A 26,272-nucleotide genomic window follows, 5' to 3' on the forward strand; every position below is an offset into this window, starting at 1 on the left:
GCAACCAGGTGTCCCTACCTCTGCAGCTGCCTCTGCCTTGCCAATAACCAGGAGGCCCCAGTTCCGAGCCTAAGGCAAATAGGAAATGTGACCACCTCCTCGTTGATGAAACAGGAGTCCCCACTCCAGGCCTACCATGATCACAGCCAGGGTTCCCTGGCACCACTGCCTCCTCACTGGTGCCGAGAGTCCCCTCTTTGGGCATGCCGCACTGCCACCGCCACCTCATCAACGCTCAGGAGTCTCCGCTCTGGGCCCACTGCGACCCGGTGCCCCTGGCTCCTCTGCCAGGCTGGGCACCGCCGCTGTCTCACCAAGAGTCCCGCTCCATCCACTCTCCTCTGAGATGTCACCTTCTCCAACAAAGAAGAGGATGAAGAAAAGAAGAAAAGGAGAAAAAAAAATAAGACGAGAAGGGTAAGGAAGAAGGAAGGAGGCGGCTGGTCTGGAACAGCCGGGCTCAGGATCCTGAATGCTGCCTACCTTGCCAACGCCACCATCTTGGAAGATTTTTATTTAATTCTTTCATGGGATGTAAAGTGCCATTGGCTGGGCAGAATTTAGAGCTGTTGAGTTGCCTTCTTGAACCGCTGCAGTCCACCAGCTGTGGGTTGACCGACAATGCCATTAGGGAGGGAATTCCACAATTTTGACCCAGCGACAGTGAAGGAATGGCGATATATTTCCAAGACAGGATGGTGAGTGGCTTGAGGGGTATCTGTGAGGTGGTGGTGTTCCCATATGTCTGCTGCCCTTGCCCTTCCAGATTGAAGTGGTCGTGGGTTTGGAAGGAGCTGTCTGAGGAGCTTTGGTGAATTTCTGCAGTGCATCTTGTAGATGGTACACACTGCTGCTACTGAGCGTTGGTGGCAGAGGGAGTGGATGTTTGTCAATTTGGTGCCAATGCAGTGGGCGGTTTTGTCCTGGAGAGGTGTCAGTCTTCTTGAGTGTTGTTGGAGCTGCAGCCATCCAGGAAAATGAGGAGTATTGTGGATCATGGACAAATGATCCCATGATTCTGTCTACTCGGGATGTCTGCAAGCAATTCCTAGCCAAAGAAGTGCTTTAGTTTTTGAACTCTAAAACAAGTGAGGAAATGTAGCCGCTAGTTCCTACAGAAGAAACTCCCACAATAAGCTTGTATGTGATCCAGTCGTTCTTTATTTTCTCCAAGTTATGTTTGCTGAGGCTAAGCATTGGTCAGGGCATGAGGCAGTAGTCTTGTGTTCTTTAATTGAATGCTGAACACAGATAATAAATACTGCTCTAAACCTGGAAGTAAAACTACCAGAATGTTTCATTTGAATTGGATGTTGTTGACTATACAGTGATTTCCTGTGAGTTCAGTTTTTGAAACAAATATATTATCTTTATTTTGCACAAAAGGTCACATTAAAGTTTTACTTTATTTTAAAAGTTGTTCCTCACACATGCACACCTCTTCCTTCCTTCCATTATTTTATTATTTTACAATAAAGCCAGGAGATTTGATCCAATGCTGGATCTCCTCCAACTGTTCTGTCACTTGATTTATTGAGCATTAGTCACAAGAAGGAACAAGACAAGGGAGCACTCAATAAATGGCAGGACACTAGAAAGCTCAGAGGAACAGAGAGATCTTGGGGTGCCTGTCCACAGATCCCTGAGAAGGCAGGACAGGTTAATAGGGCAGTTGAGAAGACATATAGGACGCTTACCTTTATCAGTCATGGCATAGATTATAAGTCCAGGGAGATTTTGTTGGAGCTGAACAGGACTTTTGTGAGGCCACAGCTGGAGTCCTGTGTGCGATTCTGGTCCCCACACTATGGGAAGGATGTGATTGCACTGGAGGGGGTGCAGAGAAGATTCACAGGATGTTGCCTGGGATGGAGCATTTCGGCGATGAAGAGAGGCTGGATAAGCTTGGGTTGTTTTCTTTGGAGCAGAGAAGGTTGAGGAGGGAACCTGACAGAGGTGTATAAGATGATGAAGGTCATGGACAGGATGGCTAGGAAGCAGCTGTTCCCCTCCGTTGAATGGTGAAAAACTAGGGGGCATAATTTTAAAGTGAAAAGTAGGGAGTTTAGAGGGGATTTGGGGAAAAGCCTTTTCACCCAGAGAATCTAGAATCACTACAGTGTGGAAACAGGCCATTTGGCCCAACACATCCACACTGACTCTCCGAAGAGCATCCAGACTGACCCATCTACCATATCCCTGTAACCCTGCATTTCCCATGGCTAATCCACCTAACTTACGCATCCCTGAACACTACAGGCAATTTCCCATGGCCAATCCACCTAACCTGCATATCTTTGGACTGTGGGAGGAAACCGGAGCACCCAGAGGAAACCCACCCTGACATGGGGTGAATGTGCAAACCCCACACAGGCAGATGCCCAAGGCTGAAATTGAACCCAGGCCCCTGGTGCTGTGAGGCAGAAGTGCTAACCACTGAGCCACTGTGCCACCCTAAAATTCAGATTTGCATTCAATTCAACTTTCAAGCCTCCATGGTGAGATTTGAACCCACGTCCCTAGAATATTAACCTGGAGGTTCTGGATTACTAGTCTAGTAACATTACCACTGTACCACTGCCTCCCCTCAGAGGGTGGTGGTGGGGGTCTGGAATGCACTGCCTAAGATTGTAGCTGAGAGGGACTCTGGGCACTGGCGCTGAGCTGGCTGTACTGTGCACGTGCAAATAAAGGGTGACTTGGTGACAGGACACCGGCCTCCGTGAAATTATTTCACTATTTTTTAGATAAATCGTATAACTGTGACAACTGAGGATGATTCACCGATTCCAAAGGATGGACAGACTGTTGGCACAGAGCGTGTCAGTCTCATTGCGCTTGTGAGGTAGCAGCCTGCTTTCCAGCCAAGTGTTAGGGCACTCTTCCCTGGGTCATCTTCCTCCTCTTCTGCTCCGTCTTCCATCTGAAGAAGACAGCACTTTGAAGACTGCCCAGTGAGGACCACCCTGTGAGAACTGCTGCCTCCAAGGTCAGCCTGGTGAGATCTACCCTCTGCCCCTGACCACTTGGTGCTAGTCCCTAGTTCTAGGGGCTAGTAGCTGATGCTATGTCAATGAATTATCTGAATCCTTTTGACCAATGACCATAGCACAGCTACTCGTGACATCAAGATGACCGTTGTCCACTTTCCCATCCCCGTTTGAAGATTAGATTTAATTTTTTTTTCTAAGATCAAAACTTTCTTGTTTACAAAAGCATCTACTCATAACAGTGTAGCATGCTGCTTGTTAAGTCTTTTTTTGAGACAACACAGTGTGGAGCTGGAGGAACACAGCAGGCCAGGAAGCATCAGAGGAGCAGGAAAGTTGATGTTTTGGTTTTGTTGATGCTTGTTTGGAGATTAGTTCCTGCTGTAACAGAGTTAAATGAGGTCTCACGCTACACAGGAAATGCCAAACATGGAATACTTAAGCAACACTGTTTCAAAGGGGACTCCAATTTCCAACACAGGGGTTTTCCTCTGATGTGAAAGGGTAATTTCCTGGTCTTTATCTCCATTGCTTGTAGGAGCTTGCTGTGTGAAAATTGGCTGCAGTGATTCTCTGTGACATAACAGTGACTGTAATTCAGAAGGTACCTCACTGGCTGTAATGTGTTTTGGATGACTCTGGACTCATGAAGAATACGAAATAAGAAAAACTCATCCCTTGATCACTTTCTCTGTGTCTGTCTCTCCCTCTACCCCCACTGCCACAGCAGTGGCAAAAAAACATCATTCATCAGTAAATCAATCAGGCCATTAGTCTGTCTGTTCTCAGGAGGTGAGAGATTTATATATTCATTGATTCTGCCAAGTCAGTCTGATAAAATCTCTTTTCAGCTAACCGCTAATGTTATCGCGAACATTGTATAATTCTCTTTGGGCACACTTCAAATGGAAAGTGCTTTGAGAGAAAACCCATCCAAATGGGATACAGCTCCACCCATTTTGCTTGGAAATGAAGTCATTTAGTCCCTGATCCTGTTCCAATATTCAGTTAAAGCATGGCTGACGTGCAACCGAACTCCACCTACCTGCACTTACCCCGTAATCATCAACAACTGCAGCTTGCATTTATATAGCGCCTGTAACATCCCCAAGGTGCTTTACAGAGTCATCATACAATTAAAATTTGACACTAAGCCAACTAAACAGATGTAAAGACAGATGTCCAGAAGAGGAGGTCTTGTGGAACACTGTGAAGGAGGAACGTGCAGGTGGTACAGCCACATAAGGAGGAAATTCCAGAGTGTTTCTTTGTTTTTCCTTCAGAAGTGGGATGTGGGGGTCGCTGGCTGGGTTAGTATTTATTACCCGTCTCTAGTTTCCCTTGAGAAGATGGTGGAACATTGTCGGAGCTGCACCCATCCAGGCAAATAGGGAGTATTCCATCGCACTCCTGACTTGTGCCTTGTAGATGGTGAACAGGAGTCGGGGGATGAGTTACTCGCTGCGGGATTCTCAGTCTCTGACCTGCTGTTGTAGCCACTGTGTTTATATGGATGGTCCAGTTCAGTTTCTGGCCAATGATATCCCCCCTGGATCATCCTAGAAACCCTACAGTGTGGAAACAGGCCCTTCGACCCAACAAGTCCACACCGACTCTTGGAGCATCCCACCCAGACTCATCTTCCTATAACCCACCAAATGTACACATTATGTTCAATTGAAACACTACGTTCAATTTAGCATGGCCTATCCACCTGGCCTGCACGTCTTTGGACTGTGGGAGGAAACTGATGCAGACACAGGGAGAATGTGCAAATTCTACACAGACAGTTGCCCGAGGGTGGAATTAAACCCGGGTCCCTAGTGCTGTGAAGCAGCAGTGCCAACCACTGAGCCACCGTGCCGCCCTGGTGAGGGGGAATTCAGTAATGACATTGAATGTCAACAGGTGATGGTCAGATTGTCTCTACTTGGAGGTGGCACTTGCATGGCGTGAATGTCACTTGCCACTTGTCTGCCCAAACCTGGATTTTGTCCAGGTCTCACTGCATTTGGGCACAGATTGCTTCAGCATCTCAGGAACTGCTTAACAGCCAGACACCCAACTGCATGGCCACCCTGAGTGGGACTATTAAAATCAGGGATGCTGAAGAAACCAGAATTAGAGGAACAGTGATATTTCTGGAGTTGGCGCAGGTTGCAGAAATAGGGAGGGCTGAAGCCATGGAGGAATCATCACACTGCACCTGAATTCATTAAAGTATCAGCACTCATTTAGCATATCTGATTATTATTTTCTAAAGCAGTTGATTGATGTTTTAATATTCGATCTAGCTGGGCACACAAGTCTCTTTGGACCTTGGAAATACTAAGAATTGCTAATGCTGAAGTCAGAGATAACAGTGTAGAGCTGGAGGAACACAGCAGGTCAGGCAGCATCAGAGGAACAGGAAAACTGACATTTCAGGTCGGGACCCTTCTGAATTTCCATAGCCCTTTTCTGAAGAAGGGTCCTGACCTGAAACGTCGATTTTCCTGCTCCTCTGATGCTGCCTGGCCTGCTGTGTTCCTCCAGCTCCACACTGTGTTATCTCTTTGGATCTTCACCGTTTCTAGTTTTTCACTACTGAGAATGTATCCACTTCTATCCTTTTGGAGCCAATTTGGATTGCTTTACATTTGAAATCCATCAGCCACACATTTAGCCCTGCACTTATTCTGTTAATTCGATGTTGCAATGTCATGCTTAGATTTACACTTGCTACATTTCACTCAGTTTTGTGTCACCAACTAACATGGTTAAGTGTCTTTCTCCTCCATCGTTTAAGTCATTAATGGAGGATATTAGCAGCAACGGCTAGGCGTTCCGAGCCTGTCTGTCGATCAAATTTCCTATGCCACCAACTGTTGCCTTTTTGTAAAGGTGGACGAGAGGGAGGTGAAGAGGTTTCAGGAGGGAATTCCAGGTTGCAGTGATGGAGCTGGGTGAGGCTAGAAAGGAATTTGAAAATGAGGATGAAAATTTTACAATTGAGTGTTGATTTTAACCAGGATTCGATGAAGTAAGACCGTAAGAACAGGAGTAGGCCATTCAGCCTCTTGAACCTGTTCCGCCATTCAACAGGATCAGGGGTGATCCAACATGCCTCGCATCCACTCTCCTGCCCCTTTCCCCATAACTCTTGATTCCCTGACTGACCAAGAATCTATCTATCTCAGCCCTAAATGTACACAAGGACTCTGCCCCCACAGGTCTCTGTGGCAAGGAGTTCCAAAGATTCACAACCCTCTGAGAGAAAAAATTCCTCCTCATCTCAGTCTTAAATTGGCACCCCTTTATTCTGAGACTATGCCCTCTGGTCCTTGACTCTCCCATGAGGGGAAACATCCTCACAACATTTAAGGGGGGGGACCGCGATGTCCTAGTGCGTTATCACTGGACTATTAATCCAGAGACCCAGGAAATGCCCTGGGGACCTGAGTTTGAATCCTGCCATGGCAGATGGTGGAATTTGAATTCAACAGAAATCTGGAATTAAGAGTCTAATGATGACCATGACTCCATTTCTATTGGGGAAAAACCCATTTGGTTCACTACGCCCTTTAGGGAGGGTAACTGCCATCTTTACCTGGTCTGGTCTGCTTGTAACTCCAGACCTACAGAAATGTGGTTGACTAAATGCTGTGACCCCTCTCTGGGCAGCTAGGGATGGGCAATAAATGTTTGCCTAGCCAGCGATGCCTTCATCCTGTGAATGAATAAAAAAAATCCTGTCAAGCCCAATAAAAATCCTATATGTTTCACCGAGATCACCTCTCATTCTTCTAAATTCTAGTGAATAGAGTCTCAACCTCACAAGATAATCCAGGGATCATCCTAGTGAACCTTCTCTGAACTCCCTCCTATAAATAAGGGAATCAAAACTGCTGACAGTGCTCCAGATGTGGTCTCCCCAGCACCTTGTACAGTTACAGTAAGACTTCCCTAGTCTCACACTCCAACCCATTGAAGTAAGGGCCAACATTCCATTACCCTTCAATGATTAGCTGCTGCCCCTGTGTGCTAGCTTTCTGTGTTTTGTGCACAAGTCCCTTTCTGCTGTAGTTTTCTGCAGTTTTTCTCCAGTTAAATAATGTTCTGTCCTTTTGTTCTTCCCTTCAAAATGAACACCTTCACACGTTCCCACATTATACTCTACATGCCAACATTTCGTCAGCTTATCTAACCTATCAATACCTCTCTGTAAAATGTTTGTATCCCTCTTGCAACCTTCATTTCTACCCAGTGAGGGCAGAGATCATGGATGAAGGAGACTCGGTTCAAGTTAGAATATGAGCATGTGGGTTTAAAGTCACCATCGCTTATTGATTGCATGTCTTGAAGTGGTTAAGCATCTCCTTCCCATGGGGGCATTTAATTACACTCATTCTGTTTAATGACCTTAGGGAGTGGCACAGTGGCACAGTGGCTCAGTGGTTAGCACTGCTGCCTCACAGCGCCAGGGACCTGGGTTTGATTCCACCTTCGGGCGACTGTCTGTGTGGAGTTTGCACATCCTCCCCGTGTCTGCGTGGGTTTCCTCCATGTGCTCCGGTTTCCTCCCAAAGATGTACAGGTTAGGTGGATTGGCCATGGGAAATTACCCACAGTGTCCAGGAATGTGCAGGCTAAGTGGATAGGCCCACAGGAAATACAGGGTTTGGATTTGGGGGCTGGTCTGGATGGGATGCAGTTCGCAGGGTTGGTGTGGACTCGATGGTCCAAATGGCCTGCTCCCACACTGTACGGGTTCTATGGTTCAGACGATGATTTGAGAAAGGGCTAGGCTTGCACTGCATGCTTTACCTTGTGCCTTTGCTTGTTGCAGGTTTGAAGGATGTTTGACTCAGTGAAGCCTTACGGAAACCAGGATTTCTATGCCCTGAAGAGGGAGTGCCAACGACGCAACCAGCTGTTCGAAGACCCCTTGTTCGTCGCCGACGATGAATCCCTGTTCTGTACGACAGCACTGCTGTCCAATGTTCGCTGGAAACGCCCAACTGTAAGTCATTTTCTGTATTGTACCAGAGGCTGTAGCTCAGGAATCTGGCAAGGATGAGTTGCTGACTTGACTAAAACCAATGGGCTAATTAGTGGAAACTACTGAGCCTGGGGCAATGAGGAGTGTTAAGGACTAATTATTTTTGACTATCTTGAGTGGTCTCCTTCAAAGCAGAACAGTTTGTGTTGGGTAAATCTATAATATTTGACCAACCTGTTTGAGTGTGTTATACTGGCATACTGACTAATTGATTGATTTATTGTCATGTATACCGAAATACAGTGAAAAGCTTTGTTTATGAGCAGTACAGGCAGATCACAGTAAGCAAAGGATGTACAGATCAAAAAGACTTAGACGGAGCATACAGGTTACATTGTGCAGGACAGGCACTAGGTGAGATCAACATTAGCAAGATCAGCATTATTTGAGGCTGGAGTCCATTCACCAGTCTAATAACAGCCAGGAAGAAGTGGTTCCTGAACCTGCTGGTGCATGTGTTCAGGCTTCTGTATCTTCTGCCTGATGGAAGAGGTTGTAGGGGCACATTACCGGGGTGCGATGGGTCTTTGATGATGTTGGCAGCCTTTCTGCAGCAGTGAGCCGTGTAAATAGAGTCCATGGATGGAAAGTTGGCTTCCGTGATGGTCTGGGCTGTGCACACCACCTTCTGTAGTTTCTTACGGTCCTGGGCAGAGCAGTTGCCGTACCAGGCCGTTATGCAACTGGACAGTATATAAGGAATGATGTATTGGCATCGGAGGTAGTCCACAGAAGGTTGATAGGAGGTATGGAGGGACTGTCTTTTTTTTAAATTCATTAATAGGATGAGGGCGTCGCTGGCTAGGCAGCATTTATTGCCCATCCCTAACTGCCCAGAGGGCAACAGAGTCAACCACATTGCTGTGGGTCTGGAGTCACATGTAGGCCAGACCAGATAAGGATGGCAGTTTCCCTCCCTAAAGGATCTTAGTGAACCAGGTGGGTTTTTTCTGACATCAGCAATGGATTCATGGTCATCATTAAATTCTTAATTCCAGGTAGTTTATTCAAATTCCCGTGGCAGGATTCAAACCCAGGTCCCCAGAACATTATCTGGGTCTCTGCATTAACAATAATATCACTAGGCCATTGCCTCCCATTATGAGGAGAGATTGGCCTGAACTCGTTAGAATATTGAAGAATGAGAGGTGACCTTATTGAAATATGTAAGATTCTTCAGGGACTTGACAGAGTAGGTACAGAAAGGTTATTCCCCCTTGTGGGAGAGTCTAGGAAAAGAGGGTATAATCTCAGAATAAAGGGTCACATATTTAAGACAGAGATGAGGAGGAATTTCTTCTCTCAGGTAGTGAATCTGTGGAATTCTTTACCACAGAGGACTGTCAAGGCTGGGTTATTAAGTATATTCAAGGCTGAGATAGATTTTTTTATTAAGTAAGGGAATCAAGGGTTATGGGGAAAAGGCAGGAAAGTGGAGTTGAGGATTATCAGATCAGCCATGGTCTCGTTGACAGGTGTAGCAGACTCAATGGGCTGAATGGCCTCTTTGTGCTTCTATGTCTTATGGACACACCTCTACCGCAGGTGGGTTTTGAACCCAGATCTTCTGATCTAGAGGTGAAGACACTACCACTTCACCACAAGCCCTCTAGGTCTGTGTAATGTGTGTTGAATGGTAAAAAAAGTTTCATTAAGGTACCACATTAGTCTGGTTAGCAAAATATAAACCCCATGGAATAAAATAACATGCAAAAGTGACTGCGGGATAGATGACAGGTTTATGCTAAATGGCGTTTTTACAGCCAGAAGAGGTATTAAGATGGTGACACAGTGGTTAGTAATCCAGATGTCTAGGCTAATGCGCCAATGGGATTTAAATTACCTTCATAAATCTGTGATTGAAAGCTAGAATCAGCAATGGTGGCTGTACAACTATTATTGATGCTTGCAAAAACCTATCTTGCTCACAAATTCCCTTTAGCAAAAGAAATCTGTTGTCCTTACCCAGTTTAGGCTACATGTGACTCCAGACCGACAGTAATGTGGCTGACCCTTAATTTCCCCCCGAAATGGTCATATAAACCATTAGGTTCAAGTGCAATTAGGGAAAGTTTTAGTCTTGTTAGCAATGCCCACAAAAGAATTTTTTTTAAGATGTGGGCATCGCTGGCAAGGTCAGAATTTGTTGCATATCCTTAATTGCCCTTCCACTGAATTTTCAGGATACTGTTGCTGTGGCTCTGGAGCCGAACCAGGGTAATGTTGGCAGATTCCTACCCTACTGCTTTCTCCCCATAACCTTTGATCCTATTTGCCCCGAGTGCATTATCTAGTCACCTCTTGAATACATACAATGTTTTGGCATCAACTACTTCCTGTGGTGTAGTAAATAAGATCTGGATAAAGAGCAAGGAAGTGGATTACTGTTTGAAAGAGTCAACACTGAACTGATGGGCCAAACGATCTCTTCCTGTGCTGGATAGTTCCATTCTACCATTTTGTGCTCCCTGGAGTTTAGAAGAATGAGAAGGTGATCTCTTTATTAAAAAGTAAAACAAGACAATTCTTAAAGAGCTGGACAGGGTACTCAGCGAGAGGCTGCTATCTCTGATTGGAAAGTCTAGAACTAGGGATGCACGTCTTGAGAGAAAGAGTCAGTTATTTGAGACAGAGATGGGGAGAGGTATGTATATTTGATATGCTGCGTATATTCAAAACTTGGGTTAAGAGATTGTGGAACACAAATGGCTAAAGGTGAAGCACAGGAAAATAGAGCTGATGTAGAAGACCAGCCATGGTCTTATGGAATGCCAATTCAGATTTGATGGGCTCGTGTTCCTACTTATTAATTTGCTGAAAAGGGGAAGGCATTAGTGGTCCGTAAGAACATAAGGAATAGGGGCATACTGTTGAGCCTCATCCTCCATTCACTAACTTCATTGCTGATCTGATCATGATCATAACACCACTTTCTTGCCTGTTCCTCAAATTCCTTGACTCCCTGGCCAGTCAAAAATCCGTCAAACTCAGTCTTGACTAAATTCAGTGACCATCCAGCATCCAGTGCGATCTGTAGAAGACGGTTCTACAGGCCGATGGCACTGAGTGAAGGAATTCCTCCTCAGACCCTTGTGGTGAAACTGTATCTGCCAGTCTACACCCCCGACAAGGGGAAACCGGCCTGTCAGCATCCACCCTGTCAAACACTGTCTGGGTCTTGTGTGTTTCAATGAGATCACACCCCATCACAAAGCAAAGTACTGCGGATGCTGGAAATCGGAAACAAACACAGAGAATTACGGAGAGTCTCAGCAGAGTCTCTCCAAGTCTCTTTAGTCAACAATGGAATATCTTGAGTATTCCAGCACAGTGTTGGCCACTGGAGTTGTTTTTCCTCCTTCTACGCCTGTACAATTTGTAACCTTTAGTACAAATCCAATCCATGGGAATTTGCAATTCACAACCGACTGGCCTGATTTTAAATTTGTGTGTGCGCATGCGTGTGCATGTGTGTGGATATGTGCTTTGTGTTTTTGTTGAATTGTTTATAGGCATGTAGCTCTCATCTATCTGTAGAAACAGGTGGATTGGACTTTGGGGGGGTCAGGGTGTTGCCATAAGATGTAGGAGCAGAAGTCCCATCAAGAGTGAAGCACAGGTTCACGGCAATGTTACCTTTTGTCACAAAGGTTCAACTGTGAGGATGGTTTTTATCGCTCTTTTGTGGGGTGTGGTTGTTGCTGGCAAGACTGGCCTTTGTTGCCCATCCCTAATTACCCTTGAACTGAGTGTCTCACTCGGCCATTTTAGGGGGTGATTAGGAGTCAGTCATGTTGCTGTGGGTGTGGAGATGTTGCAGAAGGTGATGTTTCTGAAAGGAGTAACAATACCCAATCTGATAATGTTGTATGGGCTAGAATGGGAATATCACAGAACGGCTTGGCACCTGATCGAGTGAAGAACTATATTCTAGGTATGTTCACTGTTACCAAGACAATGTTTAATTATGAAATATGAGGGACTATGAAGGACAAGGGCAGTAGATGTAGAGAAACACCATCACTTGCAAGTTCCACTTACACTTAGAGTCATAGAGTCATACGGCATGGAAATAGTCCTTTCAATCCATGCCAACCAGATTTCCCAAACTAAACTAGTCCTATTTGCCTGCATTTGGACCATATCCCCATAAACTTTTCCTATTCATGTACCTGTCCAAATTTATTTCAAATGTTGTAACTGAACCTGCACCTACCACTTCCTTTGGCAGTTCATTCTGCATGTGTACTACCCTCTGTGTGAAAACGTTGCCCCTCAGGTCCCTTTTAAATCTTCCTCCTCTCACCTTGAACTGAACTATATCACCACTCCTTCAATGTCATTGGGTCAAGATCCTGGATTTCCCTCATTAATGGCATTTTGTGTCAATGCACAGCACATGGCCTCAAGGAGACAGCTCACCCCCACCTTCTCAAGGGGCAACTTGGGACAGGTAATAAAGGCTGGCCCAGCCATGTCCCATGAGTGAATAAAAAACTGTAGTCTCAGCTTAAGGGGCCGAACGACCTCCTCCTGTTAACAATTCGGTCTCTCGGTACTGTTATGTCAACTAGACTGTGTGCTCAACGGTTTGGATTGAGACTTCAGCTCTCAACATTCTTATGCCAAGTACCCCACTAAATCCCTGTTAGGAGTGAAATCCCATGCCACTGGCTGATCTTAGATGTGGATTTTTTTTAACAAGGAGGAGGAAAGTGAGGAATTGCCTATGGAGAGACAGTATTGATTAGTCTTGTTGCTTTTTCTCAGCTCTCCCAGTGATGGACTCCTGCACGGGGCTGGGCCAATTCATATTGGGGGCCAGGAAACGGAATTGTTTTGCTTTTTCACAATCCACTCTTGGGTGTTCTCTTGACTGTTTCCATTCGAGGGTGATGTGATGTGTTCTTTCTGTTCAGGGGATGGTCTAAATCCAGAAACTAGCAGCAGTAAATAAAGTGAGTTAGACCAGATGCCAGTCCTTGTGACTTCCCCCACAGTCAAACACCAAAGAAGTATTGTGGTATGTCCATGGTAACACAACCACGAGCAGTTTTCAGAATAATAAATCGAAGGAGACACACAATAGGGTGAATCTAAGAGGCTGGGTGTGAAGGAGAAGGTCCTGTGGGGATTTTGCTCAGTAGTAGCAGTGCCTGGACGTGGGACTGTTTGGACCCTATTGTTTGTTTATCTTGCTGCTTGGACATAAGATCAGGAATTTTGAGATCCCCCTGATCAGCTTAATCCCTCCTTGCCCGTCTCTGTTACATCTGGGGATCACCGTACTCTTCAAAGTGAAGCCAATGGGGATATAGTTGCCATGTTTGCCACTCTGCCATTGCTGAATAAAAATGGGCCAGCACCTTCTCTCTGGGATAACAACGACCATTCTTCACAAACACTTTGCTAGTTACCGAGTGCTCTGCAGTGGTGGTGAGGGGATGGGGCATCCTGGAAGGTGCTATAAAAATGTAAGTCACTTTCTTTATGGTGAACAGGGGCAAACTCCGCCTTGGTGCCTTGTGCAACCGATAGGCCGTCGCCCCTACCTGTTAACCATCATCTGCATCATGGAGGAGACTCCCTTGGTACCACGAAGGAGTGCTGAGGAAGACAGTCTCTCCAAGAAATCATCAGCTTCAGAGAGGAGGGGGTGTGAAAAAGAAAGAAGTTGGCTTTTTTGTGATATGTTTACAAAGCAAACCTGACCCACAAGTGCCTCATTGCGTTGCTGCCAAGTAACCTGGCAAAATATTCTTTGGCTTTAATTCTTCCCTGAACAAAATATAAAAGATATAGCCGAATGTCTGTAAAGGAGATCCATAAAGCTCTTGGGGTACAAATCCTTCCAACAGAGTTGCTGCAATGATGATAACATTGCTAAGGTTTTGCCAGGGAGCAGAGTTTAAATGTGTCCCTTTTCCTTGGGGATCAGTCAGGTCAACCATTTAGCATTGTGGGTTGCCACCTCTGGCTGGGACTATTCCTGGAGGCGCCATCCTGACATGTCTGTCATTGCAGAGCCCTGCCATTTCACATCCAGCTGCGGAGCCCACAGCCTCTTCATTAAATGCTAATTTTTAACAAAAACTGTTCATGAGACATGGGCATCGTTGGCTGGCCCAGCATTTATTGCCCATCCCTAGTTGCCCTGGAGAAGGTGGTGGGGAGCTGCCTTCTTAAACCGCTGCAGTCCCATGTGCTGTAGGATGACCCACAATGCCCTTAGGAAGGGAATTCCAGGATTCTGACCCAGCAACAATGAAGAAACAGCGGTATATTTCCAAGACAGGATGGTGAGTGGCTTGAAGGTGATCTTACAGGGGGTGGTGTTCCCATGTATTTGCTACCCTTGTCCTTCCAGATGGAAGTGGTCGTGGGTTTGGAAGGTACAGTCTGAGGATCTTTGGATGAATTTCTGTAGAGCATCTTGTAGATCATACACACTGCTGCTACCGAGTGTCGGTGGTGGAGGGAGTGGATGTTTGTGATTGTGGTGCCAATCAAGCGGGCTGTGCTGAGCTGGATGATGTCAAGTTTCTTGAGTGTTGTTGGAGCTGCACTCATCCAGGCAAGTGGGCAGTATTCCATCACACTCCTGACTGTGTTTTGTAGATGGTAGACAGGCTTTGGGGAGTCAGGAGTTAATTTCTTTGTCACAGATGATTCTGATTCAAACAAGTTTGCCCACTGGCCCATTTCATAGGGTCATACAGATCTACAACACAGAAATAGGCCCTTCAGCCCATGTCTCTGCGCTGGTAAAAAAAACAGCCACCTAACAATTCTAAATAAAAACCGAGTGCTGTAAATCAGGAACAAAAACAGAAGTTGCTGGAATAGCTCAGCAGGCCTGGCAACATCTGTGAAGAAAAAAATCAGAGTTAAAGTTTCGGACCCATGCAGATTTGAGTGAAACTCCTTTGGGCTGTCCTGTCTAAGCCAAAATGGACAAATCCCTGGTGTTGGGCTGATCTCACGTTGCTGTTCTGTACTGCTCAGTGATTGGCATCCAGCCAGGAAAAAGAGACGCCTCTCACTGACTAAGGTTTTGATCAGCCTTTACACACTCCTTTAAAACCAAGTGGATGGGGACCATCCTCCACCCTTTTCAGTTCTGGTGACTATTAACATTCGGATTCGGGTTCTGAAGAAGGTCACTGGACCCGAAACTTTGATTTTTTTCTTCACGGATGCTGCCAGACCTGCTGAGCTTTTCCGGCAACTTCTGTTTTTGTAACTATTCTAATCCCGTTTTCCAGCACTTGACCCATGGCCTTGCATGCCTTGGCATTGCAACTGCACATCTAAATACTTTTTAAATGGTATGATATATTTATAAGTAACAAGTGAAAGATCTGTCCCTTCTTCATTTCACCTTGGCCTCTTATCCTAGAACTCAATTTTACATCTCACTTCACCCAACTCTTTTTTAAATTCCGGTCATACGCTTTGTAGCACTGAGGGCTTTGGAGCCAAAGGTCATGAAAAGTGCTCCAAAAATGCAAACTCTTTACATTTATTTATTGGCTGCACTTCATGTCCCTCTCACGTCTTTGTTCCCTGCCTGCTTATTTCCCCCTGTACATAATATATTGGGTACATAGAATCCCTACAGTGTGGAAGTAGGCCATTCGGTGCATTGAGTCCACACTGACCCTCCGAAGAGTGTACCACCCAGAACCACTCCCCCCTACTCTATCCCTGTTACCCTGCATCTCCCATGGATAATCCACCTAGCCTGCACATCCCTGGACACTACAGGCAATTTAGCCCATGGCCAATCCACCCTAACCTGCATATCTTTGGAGTGCAGGAGGAAACTGGAGAAAACCCACGCAGACGTGGGGAGAACATGTAAACTCCACCCAGTCACCCATGGCTGGAATCGAACCTGGGTCCCTGGTGCCGTGAGGCACAACATGTCGCCTATACATATGTATTTGTTTCCCTGGTATGTGTGTCTCTGTCTCTCTGATGAAGATCCACTTGACATTAACTCTGCTTTCTCTCTACAAATGATGCCAGACTTGCTGAGTTTCGCCAGCAATTTCTGTTTATGTTTCTCTCTCTCTCTCTTCTTCCCCCTCTCCCTGTCTGTTTGTCACAATGTCTTTTCTTGTATCTGTGTCTCTCTGTTTTTGCTGGCGTCTGTGATCTGTTGATTTCAAGAATAAACATAACCCTGTCAGTGACCTTGGATTGTGGGGGAGTGGGCATGAGGGAGTGAAATTCGAACCAGGAACTGGACTGCTGCGCTTCTCCAAGGAGTAGGAGGACCTGTTATCACATCACTTAATGTTCTCTGTAGCGTGTGTCTGCCAACATCTGGTGAAAGCTGGAGGGAGGAGCCTTCACATTTTAGTGATTTAGTGGAAAACAATTGTTGGAAAATATGAGTGTTTCAAAGTCTTGCTTAACCGATTGTAAGCCAAGTCACTGAGTGTATTTAAGACAGAGATGGATAGGGTCTTGATTAGTAAGGGGACCGAGGGTATGGGGAGAAGGCAGGAGAATGGGGTTGAGAAACCTATCAGCCATGATCGAACGGCAGAGCAGATCCAATGGGCCGAATGGCCCAATTCTGCTCCTATACCTTATTGATGTGGTAACTCATGGTAGTTTTGATGTGATATCTTTTAACCACAGCAACTGAAGCTTTGAGAAAACATTTGAGGAAGAAAATATGCCGTAATTACTCAAGTAGCAGTCGATCTCATGTAAAAGTCAACCCTTGGCTTTTGGCCAAAAGAAAACTTCATATCTCGTACACTTCATGTTGACCACTAAGTTTTAGAGAGAAAACGACTGGCAAAAAGGAGCAGATATACAATGTTGAACATGCCAAAGCTTGTGCTGATGGTGATATTCCGTCGATAAACCCACGCCAAACAGCAGTTTGTTTTGTTATTTTTTTTCATGGAATATGGGTGCCACTTGTTAACACCAGCATTTATTGACCATTCCTAATTGCCCCAATGGGGCAGTTAAGAGTCACCCACTTTGCTGTGGATCCTCCAGACTTAAAAATCAAATATGGTATCAAATCAAATGTGGCATGGTGGCACAGTGGTTAGCACTGCTACCTCACAGCACCAGGTTCCTGAGTTCAATTCCATCCTTAGGCAACTGTCTGTGTGGAGTTTGCACATTCTCCCTGTGTCTGCACAGGTTTCTTCCAGATGCTCTGGTTTCCTCCCACAGTCCAAAGATGTGCAGTTTAGGTGGATTGACCATGCTAAATTGCCCATAGCATTCAGGGGTATGTAGATTAATTGGGTTTATAGGGGGATGGGTCTGGGTGGGATGCTCTGAGAGTCAGTGTGGAGTTGTTGGGCCAAAGGGCCTGTTTCCACACTGTAGGGATTCTATGAAACAAAACAGTACATTTTTTCAAAATCAGATGGATAAGAATCTGAGCTGCAATGTGTACCCAAGAATATATGGTAACTGTTGGCACTCCCATAGCACAGTCACAGATTCCAACATAACAGCGTAAGCTGCCTGTAACATAAATACTTCACTTTACTTCCGCTATTTATGTGTCTAACATGTGGAATGCTCAACATTTTTTATTAAAAGGTCATTTCCCTCTTTTCTTTCCTTCATTATTCCTCCTTTCCCACTCCCTCCTTGTTCTCTAAGATTGTGATGGTGTAGTGTACTGCTACTGGATGAGTAATCCAGAGACTTCAGGCTGATGCCTGAGATGTGTGGGTTCAAACCCAGCCAAGGCTTCTGGTGGAATTCGAATTCAATTAATAATTGGATTGACAATAATGGTGACTTTTAAATTACCATTGATTGTGGATATACGCACACATAGATATATTAAAAAATCTGGGCCCTCCTCTGGCATAGTGGTGGTTTGTGAAAACTGGGCAGCATGGACAGGTTGGGCCGAAGGGCCTGTTTCTATGTTATAGACTTCAGTGACTCTGTGGCAGTGTCCCTACCCATGGACTGGAACACCTGGGTTCAAGTCCCAGCTCCTCCAGAGGTGTGTAATAACATCCCTAAACAGGCTGATCAGAAAAATAGGTTAAAAAATATAAACAAATTAAAACAATCTGGTTCACCCATTCGCTTCAGGGAAATCTGCCATTCTTACCGGGTCTTGACTACATGTGACTCCATACCCAGAGCAATGTGACTGATTCTTAACTGTCCTTTGAAATGGCCCATGCAAATCAGTCAGTTTCATGAATTCCTTCCCTAACAGCATTGTGGATCAACCTACAGCACATGAACTGCAGCGGTTCAAGAAGGCAGCTCACCACCACTTTCTCAAGGGGCAACTAGGGACGGGCAATAAGTGCTGGCCAGTCAGAGACAGCCATGTTTCACGAATGAATAAAAACAAAAGAGAGAGATGGGTAACAAGTGAGCAAGAATAAGTGAAAGTAATGTAGATTAGTAAATACAATGTGTGCAACCCTGTCAACTGGGACTAATTGGTAATGGATCTCATCATGTAATTGGATACTCTGTGTTGCTGTTAATGGACATACAAAAGCCTCAAGCTGTGATCTTTATTCACTGCTTTTCTGGGCCCCTTGTACAAATACTTGTCAATGCCTTCTTTCCTAATTATAGATTTGTTCCCATAGAGTCATAGTGTCCTACAGCAAGGAGACAGGTCCTTCGGCCCAAATGGGTCTGTGCTGACCAAAGTGTCCATCCAAGCTAATCCCATTTCCCTGCACTTGGCCCATATACTTCTAAACCTTTCCTGTCCATGTATTCATCCAAATGGCTTCATTTCTAACCTCTTTGTCCTGCTAACGTTTGTGAATGTCCTGCTGTCCCTTGACCATAAAGCAACAAATTCTCTTAACCAGCCATTGACTCTGAGCCTGTCCCTGGAACACTGCCTGAGGCTGGCCCAGGGTTTCCCCACATCTTTCCATTTGATACTGAATGGAAGCTACTGACCCCAGTCACAAAGATCCTCAATGTCTACTATTGGTGCTTCCCATCTCCCTGCTTTACCTCGTCCGTTGCTGAAATATTTATCGGGATCTTTGTCACCTTAGGACTTGCCCATTCCAATAGCTGGCCTCCCACTTGGCACCCTCTTGAAACTAATCCCTTTAAGTCTCTGCCGCGTTGCTCTTCCCCTTTAACACGCTCCTTAAAATAGGTCTTTAAGATGAAGCTATGGTCACCAGACCTAATATCTTCTTATGTGACTTAGGATAAAGGTCATTGTCTAATAGGAGGAAGATATATTATTGGATGTATCTGTGAGCACTTGGACTGGAGGGTTTGAAGGGCTGTGGTGATTGCTCATCCATGAAAGTATTTGGGGAGAATGAGCCGATTCAAATTTTATCAGAGTTGCAGCCCTCAAGATATTATGCTACATCAAAGGTGACATATCAAGTCATTTACAGCACAGACAGAGGCTATTCAGTCTATATGAGTCCATTTTGACTCTCCATACAGTAATCTAGTGAGTCCAACTCCACCGCTCAATCCCTGAGGTCCTGGCTTATTTATCTCATGTGCCCGTCCAATTCCCTTTTTAGAAGTCCATTGCTTGTCTTTCCTCATGGTCAGTTCCACCTCATTTCCACTCCATTACTTAAATTTTCTCACAGTTCCCCCCTTCATCGACACACCACATTTCTTGCCCCGGGTCTTAAATTTGTCTCCCCTACACACTTTGTATCATCTATTAATGGGAACAGTATCTCCTTGTCTGTCTTATGTAAACCTATCAGCATCTTGTACAGCTCCGTCATCTGTTTTGTTCCAAGGAATACTAGCCGAAATTCTTCAATCCAACCTGCGAACCCAAATCCCTCATTCCTGGCACCATCCTGTATATCTTCCTGACACTTACATCCTTCCTAAAGTGAGGGACCAGAACTCAATGTGGCACTGTAGCTTCAACCTAACGGGAGCAAGTAAATCCAGAGGCACCACAAAAGTTGAAGATTTTAAAAAGTACTCAAATGCTCCCCAATTAACCTGAGTTTCACACCTCAGTTGACACAAAGCATTGACTGAGTTTCTATACTGAGCAGGAATAAATACTTATTGCAAGTAATTAGCCTGTAGCTACAAGTAAATGGCTTCTAATACTAATTAAAACTCTAATCCCCTTCTTTGTTTAAAAGAAAGAGGGGAAATTTCAGAGAAACCTACAAACTTCTGACAGGACTACACTGGGCAAACACAAGAGGGATGTTCTTCATGACAGGGGAGTCTAAAACCAGGGCTCACAGTCTAAGGATACAGGGTGGGCCATTTAGGACTAAGATGAGGAGAAATGTCTTCACCCAGAAAGTGGTGAGCCTTTGGAATTCTCTGCCACAGAAGGGTCATTTCTGGAGAAGGGTCTAGGCCCAAAATGTCAGCTTTCCTACTCCTCTGATGCTGCTTGGCCTGCTGCGTTCATCCAGCTCTATACCTTGTTATCTCAGATTCTCCAGCACCTGCAGTTCCTACTATCTCTGAAAACAACATTTAATGTCTGCAAGGAGTTAGATATAGTTCTTAGGTCTAAAGGAATCAAAGGGTATAAGGAGAAGGGAGAACAGGGTATTGAGTTAGGTGATGAGCCATGATCATATTGAATGGTGGAGCAGGTTCAAAGGGCTGAATGGCCAAATCCTGCTCTTATTTTCTATGTTTCTATACAGTCCCCTTACACACAGTCTCACAGACATGGGGGGAAACTAGGTTAATCACAGAGGGGATAAACTGGAAAGATGGTTCAGTGATCTTTGTTCCCAGGTTGCATTGTTGAGATGATCGTTATGACCCTCCTGCTGGCCAGCACGTTGCTCAGTTGTCTTCCTCCAGATGCTTCCACTGGTTTCTGAGAGACACAAGGTGACTGGCTCCCCCCAAAAAATTCTCTGACTTAGCAGTTAAAAAGTCACAGCATATAGCAGGAAAGATAAATTGGTTTACTTCAGGTTTAGAGTGAGTTTTGACTGAAGAGAACAGCGAGACTGCTGCTGAGCTGATGAAGAAATGAACACCTCTTTCTCTCCCCCACTTTTCTCTTCCCCTTATCTGTCTTATCACTCTCCTTCTCTGTGATTTATTCCCAGCTTCAAACTGTTCAGTTACCTGAGAACCAGTCTTGCAATTGTTGGCAGGCAAAAAGATCTCTGTCATTGATAACTGGTTACTAGTCCATAGACCAGTCAATTTCTTGTTGCCAGTAAAAGCTGCATCTGTATACCACCTTGGCAACAAATTGTCTGCAATTATACTCGTTCAAACATGATGACTGCAATAGGTATCAGGCTACTTATCATTCAAAACTGTAGCCACTTTTCAAACACTGTATTTAAAACAACTCTGTTTAATTTTGGACACCAGTTTTTAAAAACATAAAATAAAAAAAAAAGCATGGTCCCATTGTCCCTTCGTACAGTGCCATGAACAGTCCTTTTATTATGAACAAGTTGTTAAACTGTAGGGGCACCACCCACTGCACCACATGACCCCCCCACTCTGTTGGTGCAAGCTCTGGATGCAGGGTCCATACTCCCAGTGTCTACAGTGTTTGAGGCCACTAGCCTCAGCTGTATTGCAGGAAACAGGCAATAAATGGTTGGGGGTCAATGGAGAATATTGAAGGGGAGCCGGAGCCGAAATGACCTTGGTAAAAACGATTGCACATAGGGTTGAAGGAAAGTGCCTACATCAACTGTGGGCTGAGAGTTTTAGCTTTCAGAGCGAGCTGACGGTGACTTCATTTGATTTAAAGCGATCTGCAGAAGAAGCAAGGGCAACATGAGAGAAAACGTTTCAACGCAGCGGGTGGCCAGGGTCTGGAATGCACTGCCTGGAAATGTGGCGCAGGCAGGTTCAACTGAGGCATTCTAGAGGGCATTGAATAATTATTTGGAGAGGAATAATATACAAGGTGTGGGGAGAAAGGTTGGGTATTGGCACCAGGTAAAGATGCTCATATGAAGAGCCGGTGCAGGCATGATGGGCTGAATGGCCTTTTCCTGCGCTGTAACAATTTTGTGATTCTGTACACTCTGGGCAAAGTGGAAGAACTTGAATTTAAATTTAAAATTAATTTAGTTTAGAAAATAAACATGATGGGAAGGACTGAAATGTTTAGGGTGGATACAAGAAACTTACTGAGAAGTGGCTTTGAATAAATAGCCTACAGCAGGCAACATTCTGTTAAGGACAAAAACATGACCAGGCATAACACCGTGTACTCCCTTCCCAACAATGTGCGACTGCAGATGAAAGTTACACAGAAGTAAAACCACTAACCCAGGGATTCCTGAGATGTCAATAAGCACAGCTGTACAATGCTAGTTCAGATAAGTAAACCTATCATCAGATAAGGGAAAGCTAGGGCCCAAGCCCTATTCCCCCTCATTTTTCTTGTGCCTGCGTGGACGTCGTGTTGTCTGAATGGTATATTTAAACCAAAGTGGAAATCATATAGTGCAGAACGCTGGAGTACCTACTAACCACTGAGCCACTGTGCCACCCCAGATAGGCAGAGTGTTGTGCTCATAATGCCAAGTCATGCATTCAGATCCCCATTCTAGCGAGCTTGCTGGCTTCCAGCTGAGACTTAAATAAAGTGCTTCTGGGAGTCCTCCTGTGGTGCAGTGGTAGTGACTCTACCCCCTGGACAGACAGACCCAGCTTCAAGTCCCACCTGCTCCAGAGATGTGTGATAACATCTCTGAACAGGTTGATTAGGAAAGATAGGTTAAATAAAACAAAACATAGCTTCAGTCACCTTGAGTTGTAGCCTTTTATCTTTTTTTTCTCAGTTTATGTGATCGAATGAAATGTTTTTCAAAACTGTTGTTTTGTAAAGGACTGGAAAACTGAGGAAAGATTGGAGAGGCTGAGGTTGCTTTGCTTAGAAAAGAGGAGGCTGATGGGAGATTTGGTTGCATGGGGCAATAATGTGAGGGGCCTGGCTAGAGTGGATGGGAAGGGCCCACTCACCTTAGCAGAGAGATCTGTGACTGGGAAGAGGAGGGCTAAAAGTTACAGTGACTGGTGGAGGCATTAGAAAGGAAGGTAGTAGGTGATTGGGACTCATCGCCTTAAATGCTACACTCATAGGTGTGTAGAAGAGTGTCTCCTGTGCCAGGCCTATGGACCAAATGTTGGAATGTGGGATTAGGCTAGGGGAATCATTTTTCAGATGGTGTAGACATGATGGGCCAAGTGGCCTCATTTTGTGAATTTTCTATGAATCTTTAATGAATGAGCTATTGACAAAGGGAATGCAACTATTGTGGATAAAGAGCAATGATTCAAAGGTGCTATTTGAAAGAAGAGGGTGTTAATTGTATATTTTCAAATTTACCCATTCAGAGATGATCTTACACACTTCGGAAGTGGATGGGGTTTGAACCCAGACCTCCTGTTCCAGAGGTAGGGACACTAACACTGCACCACTAGGGCCTAAAATTCTTGTAATAACTCCACAGAGACCAGTATCCCCTCACCAATTTATGGGTGCACAGTATGTGGACTCTGACCAGTCAGTTCATAGCCAGTCCATAGAGTGAGGAGATTCTCTACGACTCCTGTTTATATCATAGAATCCCTACAGTATGAAAACAGGCCCTTCGGCCCAACAACTCCACACTGACCCTCAGAGAATCCCACTCAGACCTTTCCCCTATAACCCACCTAAGCTACACATGCCTGAACACTAGGGCAATCCACCTAGCCTGCACATCTTTGGACTGTGGGAGGAAACCGGAGCACCCAGAGGAAACCCACGCAGACACGGAGAGAATGTGCAAACTCCACACAGACAGTCACCCGAGGCTGGAATCGAACCCGGGTTCTTGGTGCTGTGAGGCAGCAGTGTTAACCACTGAGCCACCATGCAACTCTATCTGTTGAGCCAGGGCTCCCTGATTGGCTCAGGTTAACAGCCCCAATCAGGGAACTCATACTCTACAAGATCCACCTGTCCAACCTCATTCCAATCACGACAATCCCTAAATTGTGTAGATATTTTTAATCAACTTGTTCAAACATGTTATTACACACCTCTGGAGCAAATTGGACTTGAACCCAGGCCTCTGGCTCAGAGGTTGGGACACTACCACTGTATCACATGGGGTCCAACATGTCCAAATTGCATCTTCATTGGGTGTTAATTATTTTCAGGAAGTGAACGTTAAGCTGGGATTTACCTCTGTTGAGAATAGATTGAGAGGTCAGCAGTGCTTGATGTGTAATGAGTGTCTCTTTCAAACTGAAGCGTGTAAAGGTTCCAGCTTTCACCTGACTCTCAAGAGTTTGTAAGAGGTGGTAGAATCCGATGTTTAACCAGGAGATGTGGGAGAGATACAGTGAGTTTGCAGGCATTAAGGCAGGCAGGATAACTGATCTGGTAATTTCACTCTGTTGTGCAGTTCAGTGTGAATGGATATGATAGTAAGGTGGTGATCTTTATCATAATGTAACTGTTATATCAGTAATTGTGTTTAAGAGACTGTCGGAAAAGGATGGAATAGTCTGAGGTTACGTACCTTGGCAGGAAGAATAGAGGAGCCAAATATTGTTTAAATGGAGAAGGACTGCAGGGAGCTACAGAACAGAGGGATTTGGGAGTCCTGGTGCATGAATTCCAAAAAGCTAGCATCCATGTTTAGCGGGTAATAGGGAAGGCAAGTAGAATGTTGACCTTTATTACAAACGGAATGAAGTATAAAGTTTGGGCAGATTTTGCTAAAACTGTACGAGGTACTAGTCAGACCACAGCTGGAATACTGTGAACAGTTCCTGGCCCTTTTGTGAAGGAAAGGTATAATAACATTAGAGGCAATCCAGAGAAGGTTCACAAGGCAGATACTGGGTATGGAGGGACTGTCTTATGAGAAAAGGTTGGCTGGTTTGGGACATGACAGGGTAGATGTGGAGAGGCTATTTCCCTTTGTGGGAGTGTCTAGGACCAGAGAGTAACAAGGGGTGGCACGGTGGCTCGGTGGTTAGCACTGCTGCCTCACAGCGCCAGGGACCTAGGTTCAATTCCAGCCTCGGGTGGCTGTCTGTGTGGAGTTTGCACATTCTCCCCATGTCTGTGCGGGTTTGCTCCAGTTTCCTCCCACAGTCCAAAAATGTGCAGGCTAGGTGGATTGGCCATGCTAAATTGCCCATAGTATTCAGGGGTGTGTGTGGGTTATAACAGGATGGGTCTGGGTGGAATGCTCCAAGGGTTGGTGTGGACTTGTTGGACCAAAGGGCCTGTTTCCACACTGTAGGGATTCTATGATTCTAACTCACAGTAAGGGGTGGGACAAAGATGAAGCAAAATTCTTCTCTCTGAGGGTGGTGAATCTGTGGAATTCTTGAATGCAAAGGACTGTTGAGACTGGGCCATTCAAGGCTGAGATAGAGTTTTAATCAGTAAGGGGAATCAAGGGTTATGGGGCAAAGGCAGGAAAGTTGAGTTGAGGATTATCAGATCAGCCTCGATGGGCTGAATGGTCTATTTCTGCAGCTACATCTTATAGTTTTATGGTACTTGATCAAAGGACTTCAGAAAGTTGAATAAACCTAATTTCTCTTTCACAAAACCATGTTGACTCTGGCTGATTACCTTGAATGTCTTGAAGGCCCCTGTCATAAAGTCTTTTATATTAGCTTCTGACATTGAACAAGGTGGTCATCTCTTCAATATGCAGAATAGAAAGCTGAGCCACAAACCTCAAGGCAACACAAACTATCCCGTATGGCGTTGTTCTGACAAGACATCGCCACCAAAGCATATCCTCTGTTTTCTGATGTAGCAAGAACTGCCGATGCTGGAGTCAGAAATAACAAAGTGTGGAGCTGGAGGAACACAGCTGCCTGGCCTGCTGTGCTGTGTTCCTCCAGCTCCACACTTTGTTATCTCTGTTTCCTGATGCTGACTGACCTGGGCATCTGCAGCATTCACCATCTCTCCCATTTCATAATACTGAGCTAATTCTATGCTCAGACTCTTCTTGAGGAAGGTTTATTTCAAAGAGAACCCTTTGCCATTATTTGAGGACGGTGTTGTTCCCTCTGTTGGTCTGGCTGATTGTTATCACAAAACATATCACTGAAGCTGATTAGCTTGTTGCCTTATGTGGAATCTGTTTTTCATTTGTGTGTGCGTGTGCGTGTGCGTGTGTATGTGTGTGTGTATGTTGTGCGTGCATGTGCATGTGTGTGTGTGTGTGCATGTGCATGTGTGTGTGTGTGTGAATGTGTGTGTGTGTGTGTGTGTGTGTGTGTG

At 45.2% G+C, this 26,272-nt stretch overlaps 1 protein-coding gene across 1 annotated transcript in view; it reads left to right on the forward strand.

Moving 5' to 3' along the window:
• Positions 1–26,272, forward strand: part of capn5a (calpain 5a) — an 81,486-nt gene that overhangs the window by 24,706 nt on the left and 30,508 nt on the right. Inside the window, exon 2 of the mRNA XM_048597906.1 lies at positions 7,819–7,992. Within this exon, the coding sequence (XP_048453863.1) occupies positions 7,828–7,992 (165 nt within the window). The 5' untranslated portion in view covers positions 7,819–7,827. The remainder of the gene's footprint in view (positions 1–7,818; positions 7,993–26,272) is intronic.

The sequence above is a fragment of the Rhincodon typus genome, chromosome 6, assembly GCF_021869965.1.
Source record: "Rhincodon typus isolate 14 chromosome 6, sRhiTyp1.1, whole genome shotgun sequence".
Taxonomy (NCBI): Eukaryota; Metazoa; Chordata; class Chondrichthyes; order Orectolobiformes; family Rhincodontidae; genus Rhincodon; species Rhincodon typus.